General features: G+C 43.2%; 1 protein-coding gene and 1 long non-coding RNA gene across 5 annotated transcripts; one reads left to right on the top strand and one right to left on the bottom strand.

Annotated features, from left to right (window-relative positions):
• The first annotated feature begins 2074 nt into the window (after positions 1-2074).
• Positions 2075-9390, top strand: LOC110530812 (uncharacterized). 4 transcript variants are annotated; one of them, XM_021614088.3, is made up of 6 exons: positions 2075-2554; positions 6065-6100; positions 6364-6397; positions 6788-6845; positions 7007-7208; positions 7333-9390. In XM_021614088.3, exons 1-6 carry the CDS (start codon positions 2201-2203, stop codon positions 8440-8442), a joined length of 1794 nt encoding a protein of 597 aa, XP_021469763.2. In that variant the 5' UTR covers positions 2075-2200; the 3' UTR covers positions 8443-9390. The 4 variants fall into 4 exon arrangements, with proteins under 4 accessions (XP_021469763.2, XP_090039013.1, XP_036842462.2 ...); XM_036986567.2 differs by lacking the exon at positions 2075-2554 and adding an exon at positions 2987-3478; XM_090182887.1 differs by lacking the exon at positions 6788-6845 and having other exon boundaries at positions 2116-2554.
• Positions 9391-10777: 1387 nt separating this feature from the next.
• On the bottom strand, positions 10778-13504 carry LOC149982170 (uncharacterized). Its single transcript, XR_016482690.1, has 2 exons — positions 13155-13504; positions 10778-11548 (listed from the first exon to the last, which is right to left on the bottom strand). It is a non-coding gene; the product is annotated as an uncharacterized LOC149982170 (long non-coding RNA).
• Positions 13505-16775: the final 3271 nt, after the last annotated feature.

A 16775-nucleotide genomic window follows, 5' to 3' on the forward strand; every position in this document is an offset into this window, starting at 1 on the left:
AGGCACTGTTCCACATGCTGCTCCCAATTCAGGGGTCTGAGGATTCAGAAGCAAAATAGTTGATGCTCTTGACACACATCCGTGCATTGGTAGATGTGCTGTACATTGTTATAAATAGTTATGTTATAAGTCTATAGCAGGGTTAGTACTGTTGATAGCTGTTGCAGTGCTGTCATAGAGGCCAACATTTGTCAGCGGTGGAAGTAGATTTTTGCTGGGAAAAAAAAAAAGCTCTACTTGGTGGTATGACACTGCATCCTATTAGTAGTCTGGGGATTCCAAATCACCCCCATTTTTTTGGTAGGAAATACCTTTTTATAGTTCCTACAGTACAGTTGTATAGTGCTTTCATGGAGACCTTCAATGATAATCACAAGTTTCGACAGCGGTGGCCGTAGCTTTCTGCCTTAAAAATGGGGGGAGGTGTATTTGTCTGTAATGAAGCCCTTTCGTAGGGAATAACTCATTCTGATTGGCTGGGCCTGGCTTCCCACTCATTGGGTAGCCAATGAGAATCCATAGATTAGAGACTACTGAATGTATTTTTATTGACTGATTTCCTTATATGAACTGTAACTCATCAAAATCGTTGAAAATGTTACGTTTATATTTTTCTTCCATATATAAAATGTGAAGCATCGTGTTGGCGTTTCCACTCACTACCAAATATGGTGAAGCCCACGGGCCGGCAGTGGGAGATGATGGAGCGAGATGGATTTTTTCTCATCGAAGCAACATTTGATCTCAATATAGTTTTCTATTTCCAAAACTGGAATCTGTTACGAACAGAGTGGACTAAATTTGGTAGACTTTGCCTTTTGTTCTTTAGAAGGAATGCAAGGTCGAATTTAAGTATTGCACCAGCACTTCACAGCGTAGGCGTTCCCTAACAGAAATATGCAAATACATGCTGGAACGTGCCTATAGGATCTCGCTAGCTCGTGTTTGGCTCTGCCCACATCCTTGCTTGTTTTGCCCACTATGATTCATTTGCTCCCATTGGAAATGACAGGCTGTGGTCTATCTTGGGTTACATATATAAAAAAATCTTTGGTATGACACAGGGTCCTATTAGAAGGGTGTCTGAGGATTCCAAATCACACCCCTTTATTGGAGACAACTTCTATAGAATGAACAGTACAGTAGCAAATAGCTGTATAGTGATAACTTCAGTTTAAATGGTACAGAAGCAAACAAGTAGATCAACCAAATGTATTTTATAAAGCCTCTTTACAGTGCTCTACAGATACTCAGCCCCCCCCAAAAAATGAAAGGGCAATCAATTGAGATGCAGAAATACAGAGGCTAGAAAAAACTCCCCAGAAGACAGGAACCTAAGACGGGAACCTAAGAAGAAAGATTAGAGAGGAACCAGGCTCGGAAGGGGTGGCAAAGTCCTCTTCTGGCTGTGCCTTGGGGAAACGTTGAGTACATGTGGCCATTAAGTCAAGATGGTTATTCAAGATGTGCATAGATTACCAGCAAGGTCAAGAAATAACCCCAGTGGATATAGAGGATGGAACAGTTCCAACACCTCAGGAGTCCGTGTCAGTTGGCTTTTCAGAGAGGACTGTGCCACCACAGCAGCAATATTTGTTGACCTGTTGCCACTAAAAAGGGAGACCAGTGGAGCACAAAAACCATTCCATACAACCTATATTTATGTTTATTTTCCCTTTTATACTTAAACTATTTGTTATACTTCAACTATGTTACAACACTGTACATAGACAATGTAACATTTGAAATGTCTATATTATTTTAAAACTTTGAGTAATGTTTACTGCTCATTTCTAATTGCTTATTTCCTTTCTGTTTATTGTCTATTCCACTTGCTTTGGCAATGTAAACATATATTTCCCATGCCAATAAAGACCTTAGAGAGAGATTGAGCGCGAATTTGCCGAGTTGAATAGGGTACACGCAAATAAGAGCGTTTCTGCATCTCACCTGTGGAACGGGATATCTAAATTTACTGGTTGTAAGCTAGGTCGAAATATATATATATATATATATATATATATATATATATATATAGGCATAAGGTTATCAGTGTGGTGAAGGTAAAAAAATCACATTTTATGAGAAATGGAAATGGGCGGGGGTTAGGACTTTGTGGCTGTGGTAACAACCAAGTGGATCCAGTTAACAATGGGCAATCAACAGTTTTTATTTTTGTGTCGACAACTAAAGTCTAGTCATGGTGTGGTGCTCAGTACCTGGATGTGCGAACTACAAGCAAGCACAGGCTGCTGGGGTAACGTTTCATCGGTTACCTGTCAGAGATATTACTCGTAGTCGACAGTGGCTGGCGGCAATAAAGAACGCAGCCTATGATGTGAATACTGCACTGGATAAATATCCAAATGTCCGTGTTTGTAGCCAGCACTTTCAGCCAGAGGACTTCGAAACGGACCTGAGGTCTCAACTGATGGGTTTGCCAGGTCGTCGCACGTTGAAAAGTGAAGTTATTCCATCAATTTTCCCCTTCACTTCAAAGAGGAAGGCATCCGATCAGCCAACATCAGAGCAGCAAAAAACAAGTCGAGCTGAGGTAACTACAGTAGCTATCGAACAGTTATTTATCTAGCTAAAACCAAAATCTAACTCGTTTTCATAATACGCTGGCTAATCATACCATCGCATAACCAACGTAATTAGTTAGCTGCTACCTAACGACGTGATTTGTAACTTTGTAAACTACGTTAAGTTACAGAGTCGTTGTGTTGTCGCGCTTCAACCAGGCTACTCTGCTCCAGCCTTGCAGGTTTGTCACTACACTAGTTACCACAGCCACAACGTCTGCATGGTATATATATCGTAAACAAAAAACGAGTTTATTGGTCTTCATTTATGATTAGGCATAAAGTTAGCAGTGTGGTTGAAGTTAGGTTTAACATCCGATTTTAAGAAGATATATTTTAGAAATACGCGGGGTTTATTCATTTTGTGGTTGTGATAACTAGTTGACGACCGAAAATTTGGGGATATGACCCGGAAGTGGAAATGGCGTTTACTTGGGCTAGTCCAAAAACTCGCTCGCCAAGCAGTTACGAACAACGCGTTGAGAAGTCAAACCTGTAATCTCATACTTTCTCTAGACTATATTGTTGTTGTCATCATGCCCGTGTGGTGTTCTGTACCACACTGTGCTAATTACAAACAAGCGCAAAAAGAAGGAGTAATCTTTCACAGTTTGCCTACCGGAGATATACCCCGATGCCGTAAATGGCTCGCGGCTATCAAGAATAATATTTACAATGTCAACACACCAGTGGCCAAGTATCAAAACATCCGCGTCTGTAGTCAACATTTTCGTCCCGAAGATTATTTGAGGGATTATCAATCTGAATTGATGGGGAAGCCAAATCGACGGCAGCTAAAAAGGGACGCGATACCATCGGTGTTTTCCTTCACAACAAAACGGAAGACATCCGATCAACCAACACCAGCACAGAAGAAAAGATCTCGATTAGAGGTAACCTAGCCTTACCTAGGCTAAATTAACTAGTTACAGCAAACACTGTAGTCCTGTATTTAATGAATCGGCCAAATCAACTGAAATCAACTCAGTTTGCTGAAATTTGTATTGTAAACTTGTTCAATTTCCCGGTAGTCAGACGTTACTTCAGACGATATTCTCTGCAATGTTTCAGCCATGAAACCCTGAACATCCAATAACCGTTTAGCTGCTTTCAGAATAATTTCAAAATTCTTAGATTTTTTGTTGTTACTTTGAATTTTACAATGAATCACCTGCGCAATAAACAGCTAAATCAACCTTCTTTACGATTAGTGTTTCAGGATCTCTCAACTGACTGACATCCACATCCTGTTGGGCATCCACTGACATAGCTTCATCATCTCTACTTGTTTGCGTTGAACATTTTTTACTGCCTCTGTATAGGACACCTCAATTTCTACTGCCTCTGTGTAGCTGATGTGAAATGGCTAGGTAGTTAGCGGTGGTGCGCGCTAGCGGTGGCGTTTCAATCGGTGACGTCACTTGCTCTGAGACCTTAAAGTAGTGGTTCCCCTTGCTCTGCAAGTGCCGTGGCTTTTGTGGAGTGATGGGTAACGATGCTTCTTCGAGGGTGACTGTTGACGTGTGCAGAGCGTCCCTGGTTCGCGCCCAGGTCGGGGCGAGGGAACGGACGTAAATTCTATACTGTTACATCTGCAGGACACCTTCTCAATTTTTACTGCCTCTGCAAAGGACACCTCGACAGCCCTGATCCTTCCTACTTTGACCTCCTTCACTAACAGGCCACCCAGGGAACTATGGAACGTGATTCCCATCACAATTGGAACACCGTCCACCCTCAGTTTTCAACAATGCATACTTTGTTGTCCTGCATACCACTGCTGGCTTGCTTCTGAAGCTAAGCGGGGTTGGTCGTGGTCAGTCCCTGGATGGGAGACCAGATGCTGCTGGAAGTGGTGTTGGAGGGCCAGTTGGAGGCACTCTCTCCTCTGGTCTAAAAAAATCTCCCAATACTCCACGGCAGTGATTGGGGACACTGCCCTGTGTAGGGTGCCGTCTTTCGGATGGGATGTTAAACGGGTGTCCTGACTCTCTGAGGTCATTAAAGATCCCATGGCACTTATCGTAAAAGTAGGGGTGTTAACCCCGGTGTCCTGGCTAAAATTCCCAATCTGGCCCTCAAACCATTACAGTCACCTAATAATCCCCAGTTTACAATTGGCTCATTCATCCCCCTCCTCTACCCTGTAACTATTCCCCAGGTCGTTGCTGTAAATGAGAACGTGTTCTCAGTAAAATAACGGATAAATAAAAAAATATACCCACTTGGGTGATTGAAAGATGAACTGAGGTCCAGACTCCAGTCCAGTTGGTGGTGGTAATGCACCTTAAAGTTGGTTTCCAACCGCCATATATGAAGTTCGATGAAGAAGCCTGAAGGAGAAGAGATTACTAGAAACTAACTTGGTTTACCGTGGATTAATTGTTGGAATAGAGGACCTTGTGCATTTCAGGTAAAATAACAACCCAATGTCTGATATAGAATTTTATTATCAATGTTTATAATTTTCAATTATCCTAATCGGTCTGCAACCCAGAGTGTGTAAATGAAACAGACAGAATTCCCAGCTCACAATTAGTCAAATCAATGTTTATTCACCAGAGCTCTCCCGTTCATATACAAAGATGTTCCTTTTCTAACCTACGCACACACATGCACACTAACATTAAGAGAGCTATCTTCTTCTTCAGAATTTTCACCACAGTTTATCACTATCCAGTTGACAGTTCCATTCCCCCCCAGATAAAGGAAACCTGGAGGGGTACTTACTCCCTGTCCTATCGTACATTCTCAGAGTTATAGCCGGGTCGGTTCAACCATAGTTTAATTGTTTCTAGGTGTTTTCTTAGGCATACCCACACATCACTCTCTCCCCAGTCCAACCTAGTTGGATTTATGTTTAATAATTTTAGTTACTCTTTATCCATGCTACATAACCTGTAATCCCTAATGGTTAAGTTTCCGGGTAGAATTATTTAATCCTTTATCTTAAACGTTATAAATTATTTTATCAATATCCCAGGACAAATTAGCTAGCAACAGAAAACTAACTAGCTAAATTGCCATAAATGTTTAATGCTTTTCGACCTGTCCCCAAATTAATAAAGCCGGTTCAGAGTTAGTTTTGATATTTTAACCTGCATGTCCTGATCGCGTCTGGTGTGGGTGGTCAATATCAAAATACGGGCGAGCGGCGTGCGTCGTTTTGCCTTCCTGCGTCACTTCATACACCGAAGATCTCCGCTGAACAAAAAAAAGTTAACTACAAATTCAAAACTTGCCAAATGTCTTTGCAATTGATTACAAACAATCCACGTATAATGAGATGCTTCAAACGAAAGCCCGAGATGACTGTATTAAAATATAAAACAGTAGGCTATATGTCTATATCAATCATATTGAAATAAATTTAATGTTTAATCAATTGAGTTCTATTTTGTTACTTGTTGGCTACGGTCTGTAATTTGTCTCAATATATTTCATGATGTGTAGCCTAACATTTTGTATTTTCTTTACAGTATCTGAAGAGTATTGAAGCTCTCATCACACCAGAGGTGAGTCGGTACAATATCAACCACTACATTTTTACAGTTTAATATAACTAGCCCTACCTCATTACTGTAGAGACTGATGAATGGTGCCATCCCTGGTTGAGGTCGTGTTGAATGCGTTCCAAATGCCACCCTATATAGGGCAGGGCAATACTTTTGATCAGAACCCTATGGGCACTATAAAGGGTTCCATTTGAGATGTGGACATTGACATGTTAACTGGGATGTCTTTATAATGAAAAGTGATCACAGATGTGTCTATACAGGTGGCTCCAATATTGCCTGGAAGGAAGAACAAAGGTCAGTATAAAGTAACTCTGCGTTATCCACATTCTTGTCAGTGGGAAACAGCACTCACGTTTTCATCATGTTTTTCTGTCTTGTATATATATTTTTTTGCTAATATCTTTGAATAGTTAACTAAACGTTTTCTGCATTGTACTGGTCACCGTTTTGTCTCGTTTTTGGATTCTACCTGCCTTCCTTCCTCCGATCTTATCTCACCCCATATTATTCTAAAATATCAACACTGGTGTCTGGTACAGGCATCTTTTTCATTCCACTTCAAGAAATGGTGGTAAATTGGCCATGACTATTCCACTTAGTTTTCTAATTAGACTGTAACAATGAAGACGGGTAGAATTTCTGTCTCATAGAATGACAGTGATGTTCCAATGTGAATGTTCACAGGTGTTCTGACTCGACCCCGTGTCCAGGATTCTGGAACCAGCATTGACATTACACCTGAGTACGTTCAAATAATCCCACCACCTCTTTGTTATCGGTACTTAACAATCCTACAGCCCAGATGTATTTGGTCATTGACTGTCAATTTTTGAAGTGTTTAGAGATTGTAAGATTGTGGTACGATTTAAAAAAAAAACTCTGTTTCTTCCCCTCCATCTACAGGAGTGCAGATGTGTGTGTGAACAGAGACTGTCTGCTGCAGCTCTTCCTGCTCTGCGAGAGGTGTGGCTGCGACTGTGATGCCAGGATCCAGGATGAACTGGGTTGCTTCTCTGTCGTTCAGAAGTGCCCGTTCTGCAGTCACCACAGGAAATGGATGAGCCAGCCCTCTTTTGCCCAGGAAACCTGTGGATTGAAGGAAGAGGTGGGTATGCACTGGATACAATGTAGTGGACACGACGAAATACAAACTCTGTACACAACATTCTTAACAAGATTCTGACATGCCTGTAATCCATAATAATGACATTTTGTTTTCCTTTCCTAAGGCGATTGGAGGGACATGGTCCCAGCCATGTGAAGACAGAGACCCAGACCTAGAGAACATTTGCTTGACTATGGAAATCACTGAGGAGTTGTGTGAACATGATGCTCGGTCCTCGGACGAGGAGAGTGAGGAGGACGAAAAGCCCAAGAAGCGGAATAAGCAGGAGAGATCAGATGAGACCGAGTGGGAGCCGTCTGACGAGGAAGACATTGTAGTGGACTCTGATTCTTCTGAGGATTTGGAAACGGCAGGTTCCTCTGGTCTAACAGAAAAGGCCAACGTTGATAATTGTCAGAGCGGAATAGAGAAAGAAGAGAGACTTGTGGAGTGGTGCACTGACTGCGGAGCCGAGCCTGTACTCGCCTGCACCACACAGCGCCATAAGAAGCTGTACGCCTGTGGTGTGTGTGTGAGTGAGGTCCAACAAGCTGTTGGATTTGACCGATTCTACATGCAGTTCGAGGACCCGGCCAGCTTCAAGGAACATGTACGACGTGAACACAACACACAACCTCATAGGTTTCTCTGTACAGACTGCGGCATCTTTCCTCACAAGAAGGACCATTGGTGTGAGCACAAGATCAAGAAATTCCACTGTGTAGACTGTGGTAAGCGCTGTAGGACTGAAAACGGTTTCAAGATTCACAGGCACCTCCACCACCCTGACCATGTTTTCCCCTGTAAGTTCTGCCTGCAGCCATTCAAAACCAGGTCAGACAAACTGACACACGATGAAAGCCATCAGGGTGAGATCTCTCCCTACCAGTGCTCAGAATGTTCCGAAAAATTTGATGACCTAATGGCAAGGAACAGCCACCTACGAACCCACAGCAACCTGAATAGAAACATCTGCCACACTTGTTACAAAGAATTTTCTAACAAAAATCATCTGGAGAGGCACATGATTATTCACACAAGGCAGAAGCCCCACATGTGCCAGGTCTGCCAACAGTCCTTCAACCAAGCGAGCCACCTTAAGTCCCACATGCGCCTCCACACAGGGGAGAGGCCCTTCAAGTGCCAGCAGTGTGAGAAGTGCTTCAATCACAATGTCAGTCTGAAGAACCACATCCAACGCTATCATGGCCCTGAGAAGAGTATCACAAGCTGAGGAAGAGGAGAGTTACACAGGCTGAGGGAGAGGAGACTACCGCAGGCTGAGGGAGGGGAGACTACCGCAGGCTGAGGGAGGGGAGACTACCGCAGGCTGAGGGAGGGGAGACTACCCCAGGCTGAGGGAGGGGAGACTACCGCAGGCTGAGGGAGGGGAGACTACCCCAGGCTGAGGGAGGGGAGACTACCGCAGGCTGAGGGAGGGGAGACTACCGCTCAGCCTGCGGTAGTGGAGACTACCGCAGGCTGAGGGAGAGGAGACTACCGCAGGCTGAGGGAGAAGAGACTACCGCAGGCTGAGGGAGAGGAGACTACCGCAGGCTGAGGGAGAGGAGACTACCGCAGGCTGAGGGAGGGGAGACTACCGCAGGCTGAGGGAGGGGAGACTACCGCAGGCTGAGGGAGGGGAGACTACCGCAGGCTGAGGGAGGGGAGACTACCGCAGGCTGAGGGAGGGGAGACTACCGCAGGCTGAGGGAGGGGAGACTACCGCAGGCTGAGGGAGGGGAAGGGAGAGAGAGAAGGTGAGGCCCAGAGGGACATCTAGAACCGCTGGGGAAAGAAATGTAGCTGTAGAAAACTTAGATTGATCACACCAGGGTTGTGTTCATAGGGCACACCGTAGCAAAACGTTTTTCAACAGGAAATTAAAATGAGCTATTTACTACTACTTTAACTTTTAACTTAGTTTGTGTTGATGTTATATATCATGTATTGATTACTTTCTACATATTTTAAACATTTGGAATTCCAGTTGTTTTAATAGTTGTTGAAATATCATATTAGAAAATAGTTATATTTATATAGAGGATTTTTGTATTTGCTGTCATGAGGATGATTTAAAGTTCCATTTTGAAATACTGCCTTTATAGATTTCCGTGCAACTTTTAAGATTTGAAGTCGATGTAATATTCAAGCTCAATATAATATCCAACTATATCACTGATTCATAGTCCGCTCAGTTCTGTGACGTAAACAGAGTTGTTCAACAGAGTGGTTAATTGTACAATTCATTATGCACGTGCTTCTCATATGAATGCAGAAATGTATTTGTATTTATTATGGATCCCCATTAGTTCATGTCAAGGCAGCAGCTACTCTTCCTGGGGTTTATTATGGATCCCCATTAGTTCCTGCCAAGACAGCAGCTACTCTTCCTGGGGTTTATTATGGATCCCCATTAGTTCCTGCCAAGGCAGCAGCTACTCTTCCTGGGGTTTATTATGGATCCCCATTAGTTCCTGCCAAGGCAGCAGCTACTCTTCCTGGTTTATTATGGATCCACATTAGTTCCTGTCAAGGCAGCAGCTACTCTTCCTGGGGTTTATTATGGATCCACATTAGTTCCTGTCAAGGCAGCAGCTACTCTTCCTGGGGTCCAGTTAAATGAAGGCAGTTTTACCATTTTAAAAACATTACAACACATTCATAACAGATTTCCCAACACACTGTGAGCCCTCAGGCCTCACAGCCCTCAGGCCTCACAGGCCTCTACCACATATCTACAGTACAAAATCCATTTGTAAGTGTGTGTATAGTGCTTATATTATCGTGTGTGTATATGCATGTGTCTGTGCCTATGTTTATGTTGCTTCACAGTCCCCGCTGTTCCATAAGGTGTTTTTTTAAATCTAATTTTACTGCTGCATCAGTTACTTGATGTGAAATAGAGTTCCTTGTAGTCATGGCTCTATGTAGTACTGTGGAATAGAGTTCCATGTAGTCATGGCTCTATGTAGTACTGTGGAATAGAGTTCCATGTAGTCATGGCTCTATGTAGTACTGTGGAATAGAGTTCCATGTAGTCATGGCTCTATGTAGTACTGTGGAATAGAGTTCCATGTAGTCATGGCTCTATGCAGTACTGTGGAATAGAGTTCCATGTAGTCATGGCTCTATGTAGTACTGTGTGCCTCCCATAGTCTGTTCTGGACATGGGGACTATGAAAAGACCTCTGGTGGCATGTCTTGTGGCGTATGCAGTACCAGTACTTCAAACAGACAGCTCGGTGCATTCAACATGTCAATACCTCTCATAAATACAAGTAGTGATGAAGTCGATCTCTCCTCCACTTTGAGCCAGGAGAGATTGACATTCATATTATTAATATTAGCTCACGGTGTACATCCAAGGGTCAGCCGTGCTGCCCTGTTCTGAGCCAATTGCAATTTTCCAAAGTCCCTATTTGTGGCACCTGACCACATGACTGAACAGTAGTCCAGGTTCTCGACAAAACTAGGGCCTGTAGGACCTGCCTTGCTGATAGTGCCATTAAGAAGGTAGCGCAGCGTTACTCCAAGCAGTTTAGTCACCTCAGTACTACACAACTTGCTCAATTTCCACATTGTTTATTAAAATATTTAGTTGAGGTTTAGAGTTTAGTGAATAATTTGTCCCAAATACAATGCTTTTAGTTTTAGAAACATTTAGGACTAACTTATTCCTTGCCACCCTCTCTGAAACTAACTGCAGTTCTTTCTTAAGTTTTGCAGTCATTTCAGTTGCTGTAGTAGCTGACATGTAAAGTCTTCAATCAAATTTATATATAAAGCCCTTCTTACATCAGCTGGTGTCACAAAGTGCTGTACAGAAACCCAGCCTAAAACAGCAAGCAATGCAGGCACAGTGGCTAGGAAATACTCCCTAGAAAGGCCGGAACCTAGGAAGAAACATAGAGAGGAACCAGGCTATGAGGGGTGGCCAGTCCTCTTCTGGCTGTGCCGGGTGGAGATTATGAACCAGGCTATGAGGGGTGGCCAGTCCTCTTCTGGCTGTGCCGGGTGGAGATTATAACAGAACATGGCCAAGATGTTCATATGTTCATAGATGACCAGCAGGGTCAAATAATAATAATCACAGTAGTTGTCGAGGGTGCAACAGGTCAGCACCTCGGGAGTAAATGTGAGTTGGCTTTTCATAGCCGATCATTCAGAGTATCTCAACAGCTTCTGCTGTCTCTAGAGGGTTGAAAACAGCAGGTCTGGGACAAGGTAGCACGTCCGGTGAACAGGTCAGGGTTCCACAGCCGCAGGCAGAACAGTTGAAACTGGAGCAGCAGCACAACCAGGTGGACTGGGGACAGCAAGGTCCTAAGGCTCAGGTCCTCCAAGAGAGAGAGAGAGAAAAAAAAGCGAATTAGAGAGATCATACTTAAAATCACACAGGACACCGGATAATACAGGAGAAATAATCCAGATATAACAGACTGACCCTAGCCCCCCAACACAAACTATTGCAGCATAAATACTGGGGGCTGAGACAGGAGGGGTCGGGAGACACTGGCCCAGTCCGACAATACCCCCAGACAGGGCCAAACAGGCAGGATATAACCCCACCCACTTCCAAAGCACAGCACCCACACCACTAGAGGGATATATTCAACCACCAACTTACTATCCTGAGACAAGGCCGAGTATAGCCCATGAAGAACTCCCCCATGGCACGAACCCAAGGGGGTGAGCCAACCCGGACCGGAAGATCACGTCAGTTACTCAACCCACTCAAGTGATGCACCCCTCCTAGGGACGGCATGGAAGAGCACCAGTAAGCCAGTGACTCAGCACCGTAATAGGGTTAGAGGCAGAGAATCCCACTGGAGAGAGGGGAACCGGCCAGGCAGAGACAGCAAGGGAGGTTCGTTGCTCCAGTGCCTTTCAGTTCACCTTCACACTGGGCCAGACTACACTCAATCATAGGACCTACTGAAGAGATGAGTCTTCAATAAAGACATGAAGGACTTGACCGAGTCTGCATCTCACATGGATAGGCAGACCATTCCATAAAAATGGAGCTCTATAGGAGAAAGCCCTGCCTCCAACTGTTTGTTTAGAAATTCTAGGGACAGGAAGGAGGCCTGCGTCTTGTGATCGCAGAGTACTTGTAGGTATGTACAGCAGGACCAAATCGGAAAGATAGGAAGGAGCAAGCCCATGTAATGCTTTGTAGGTTAGCAGTAAAACCTTGAAATCAGCCCTTGTCTTAACAGGAAGCCAGTGTAGAGAGGCACTGGAGTTATATGATCAAATGTTTTGGTTCTTGTCAAGATTCTAACAGCCGTGTTTAGCACTAACAGAAGTTTATTTAGTGCTTTATTCGGGTAGCCAGAAAGTAGAGCATTGCATTAGTCTAACCTAGAAGTGACAAAAGCATGGATTCATTTTTTTCTGCATCATTTTTGGACAGAAAGTTTCAGATTTTTGCAATGTTACGTAGATGGAAAAAAGCTGTCCTTGAAACAGTCGATATATTCGTCAAAAGAGAGATCAGGGTCCAGAGTAACGCCGAGGTCCTTCACAGTTTTATTTGAGACGACTGTACAACCATCAAGATTAATTGTCAGATTCAACAGAAGATCTCTTTGTTCCTTGGGAACTAGAACAAGCATCTCTGTTTTGTCCGAGTTTAAAAGTAGAACGTTTGCAGCCATCCACTTCCTTATGTCTGAAACACAGGCTTTCAGGGAGGGCAATTTTGGGGCTTCACCATGTTTCATCGAAATATACAGCTGTGTGTCGCCCGCAGAGCAGTGAAAGTTAACATTGTTTCTGAATGACATCACCAAGAGGTAAAATATTTATAGTGAAAACAATAGTTTTATAGTGAAAACAATGTCGGAAAACCGACATTTACAGTTGATTTGTCAGAGGACAAACCATCTACAGAGACAAACTGATATCTTTCTGACAGATAAGATCTAAACCAGGCCATACCTTGTCCGTGGAGACCAATTTGGGTTTCCAATCTCTCCAAAAGAATGTGGTGATCGATGGTATCAAAACCAGAGCCTCGGTCTGATGCCATTAAAAGGTAATTTATCACTTTCACAAGTGCAGTCTCAGTGCTATGATGGGGTCTAAAACCAGACTGAAGCGTTTCGTAATCATTGTCTTCAGGAAGGCATTGAGTTGCTGCGCAACAGCTTTTTTCCATTTTTTTTGAGAGGAATGGGAGATTCGATATAGGCCGATAGTTTTTTATATTTTCTGGGTCAAGGTTTGGCTTTATCTGGAGAGACTTTATTACTGCCACTTTTAGTGAGTTTGGTACACATCCGGTGGATAGAGAGCCGTTTATTATGTTCAACATAGGAGGGCCAAGCACAGGAAGCAGCTGCAGCACTACTCTGTTCCTATGGCCCAGATAGCCCCGGCAACAACTGACAAAGCTCCTATAGGCCAGATACCTGTAATGACTACAAATGTCTTCTATCGGTCCTACGGCCAATCACAGATAGACGAGTAGACCCTGTCCATTGATAGTTCGTACTAAGTCTGTTAAAGGGCATGGACTGAAAAATAGTAATATACCGTGGAAAGTATTCGTTAAGTATTCAGACCCATTGACATTTTCTACATTTTGTTACATTACAGCCTTATTCTAAAATTGATTAAATAAAAAAAGATCCTCAGCAATCTACACACAATACCTCAATGACAAAGTGAAAACAGGTTTGTAGAATTGTTTGCTAATTTATTAAAAATAAAAAACAGCAATACCTTATTTACATAAGTATTCAGACCCTTTGCTATGAGACTCGAAATTGAGCTCAGGTGCATCTTGTTTCCATTGATCATCCTTGAGAAGTTTCTACAACTTGATTGGAGTCCACCTGTGGTAAATTAAATTGATTGACATGATTTGGAAAGGCACACAGTTGTTTATATAAGGTCCCACAATTGACAGTGCATGTCAGAGCAAAAACCAAGCCATGATGTCGAAGGAATTGTCCATAGAGCTCAGAAACAGGATTGTGTCGAGGCACAGATCTGGAGAAGGGTACCAAAAAATGTCTGCCACATTGAAGGTGCCCAAGAACACAGTGGCCTCCATCATTCTTAAATGGAAGAAGTTTGGAACCACCAAGACTCTTTATGGTCAGACGGAAGCCACTCCTCAGTAAAAGGCACATGACAACCCGCTTGGACTTTTCCAAAAGGCAGCTAAAGACTCTCAGACCATGAGAAACAAGATTCTCTGGTCTGATGAAACCAAGACTGAACTCTTTGGCCTGAATACCAAGCGTCACGTCAGGAGGAAACCTGTCAACATCCCTACAGTGAAGCATGGTGGTGGCAGCATCATGCTTTGGGGATGTTTTTCAGTGGAAGGGACTGGGAGACTAGTCAGGATCGAGGCAAAGATGAACTTAGCAAAGTACGGAGAGATCCTTGATGAAAACCTGTTTGAGAGCGCTCAGGACTTAAGACTGGGGCGAAGGTTCACCTTCCAACAGGACAATGACCCTAATCACACGGCCAAGACGATGCAGGAGTGGCTTCAGGACGAGTGGCTCAGCCAGAGCCCGGACTTGAACATATCTGGAGAGACCTGAAAATAGCTGTGCAGCGACGCTCCCCATCCAACCTCACAGAGCTGAGTGGATCTGCAGAAAAGAATGGGAGAAACTCCCCAAATACAGGTGTCCCAAGCTTGTAGTGTCATACCCAAGAAGACTTGAGGCTGTAATCGCTGCCAAAGGAACTTCAACAAAGTATCCATCTAGGCTGGGTTTAAGTTCTATTTTTCAGGAAGGGAGCAAGTAGTAGAGGTTAATGGTTACATGTCTTAGGCAAAACCAATGAGTTGTGGCGTTCCGCTGGGGAGCGTGCTTGGGCCTCTGCTGTTTTTATTGTATATTAATAATATTGAAGATGCTTGTTCTTGCCATCTTTTTCTTTATGTGGATGACTACACTTCTGGTGTCTCACAAAAGTAAAACTATGTTGGAGAGCATACTTAGCACAGAGCTTACTAACATTAGCAAATGGCTTGGAGATAATAAGCTATCTCTGCACTTAGGGAAACATGAAGCAATTATTTTTGGATCCAGACCTAAATTGTGTAGGTTGTCTGAAATCAGAGTGGAGTTAGGGGGTGAGGTGCTGACTACTAAAACCTCTGTTATCTACTTGGGATGTATCCTTGGTGGAATCTTGGGAGGTGTGAGCATGGCCAATAAGTTGCTAGGGAAGGTTAATGCCAGGACTAAGTTTTTGGCTAGAAAGTCCAAGCTGCTTGATAAGGACTCCATGAAAGTGCTAGCTACTGCCCTCATTCAATGCTATTTTGACTATGCTAGTACTTCCTGATTTGGGGGCTTATCTAAACTTATGAAGGGGAAGTTCCAGATAGCCCAGAATAAGCTGATCAGGGTGGTATTAAAGGTGGGTCCACATACTCACATAGGCAGGAGCTGCTTTCAGGAACTAAACTGGCTGCCTGTTGAGGCTAGGGTGTCCCAGATTAGACTAGGTTTGGTTTACAGGGGTATTTATGATCCTGCGCCCAGATATTTAAGTGATTACTTTCCTCGCTTTCGGGATGCACACAATCACAGCACCAGATCAGGTGTTGCTTATGTGTGCTTATACAGGTTCAGGAGTAATGCTGGGAAAGGTAATGTCTTGTATACTGGAGAACTCAGAATGGAATGAGTTGCCTCTGCCTATAAAAACAATGTCCTCTCTTGGCAGCTTTAAAAATAAGGTAAAAATATGTTTGATGTCCTCTGTGCCCATATGAATAACCCCTATGATGTAACTGGAATGTTGAGATTGATGTTCTTCTTCTATGTTTTTGATGAGATAGATGTTCTTCTTCTATGTCTTTGTTTTATTATTTCACTGCCATTCTGTGTTCCATCTTGTCCAGCCATCTTGTCTCAAGAGGACCACAATGGAAGTAAGTCACAGACTTTATTGTGTGTTGTCCTCTATGATTTTATTCATGTGCATGTATGGCTTTTAAGTTTTATGTGTGCTTGTTTTTTTAAATGGTCAAATTAATAAACTAAAGTAAAGGGTCTGAATATTTGTGTAAATGTGATATTTCCCTTTTTTAATTTTTTTATAAATAAATTTGCAAAAAAAACAGTTTTTGCATTGTCATTATGAGGCATTGTGTGTAGATTGATGAGTAAAATATATATTTTGAATCCATTTTAGAACAAGGCTGTAACCTAACAAAATGTGGAAAAAGTCAAGGGGTCTGAATACTTTTCTAAGGCACTGTTTCGACCCAAGATTGTTCTGCTAAGGGGACAAAAGTTCTATAATTGTTTTTTTCAGAGAGTGTAGTGGTTGAAACATGCCCTACAACCGATTAGTAGGAAGGAAGTTACGATTCAAGGGGCTATGGGTCTATCTATGATTGACTGTATGACTATTATAGCCACATAGCCCGGTTCCTCTCTAGGTTTCTTCCTAGGTTTTGGCCTTTCTAGGGAGTTTTTCCTAGCCACCGTGCTTCTACACCTGCATTGCTTGCTGTTTGGGGTTTTAGGCTGGGTTTCTGTACAGCACTTTGAGATATCAGCTGATGTACGAAGGGCT

The sequence above is a fragment of the Oncorhynchus mykiss genome, chromosome 8, assembly GCF_057628025.1.
Source record: "Oncorhynchus mykiss isolate SJ-2025 chromosome 8, ASM5762802v1, whole genome shotgun sequence".
Taxonomy (NCBI): Eukaryota; Metazoa; Chordata; class Actinopteri; order Salmoniformes; family Salmonidae; genus Oncorhynchus; species Oncorhynchus mykiss.

Bases quoted from the DNA above. Each gene is read 5' to 3' on its own strand.
- LOC110530812 (XM_036986567.2), top strand. From the start codon at position 2,990: ATGACCCGGAAGTGGAAATGGCGTTTACTTGGGCTAGTCCAAAAACTC. The intron at 6,101-6,363 runs GTGAGTCGGTAC...GTGTCTATACAG, and splicing joins AAGCTCTCATCACACCAGAG to GTGGCTCCAATATTGCCTGG. The intron at 6,846-7,006 runs GTACGTTCAAAT...CTCCATCTACAG, and splicing joins AGCATTGACATTACACCTGA to GAGTGCAGATGTGTGTGTGA.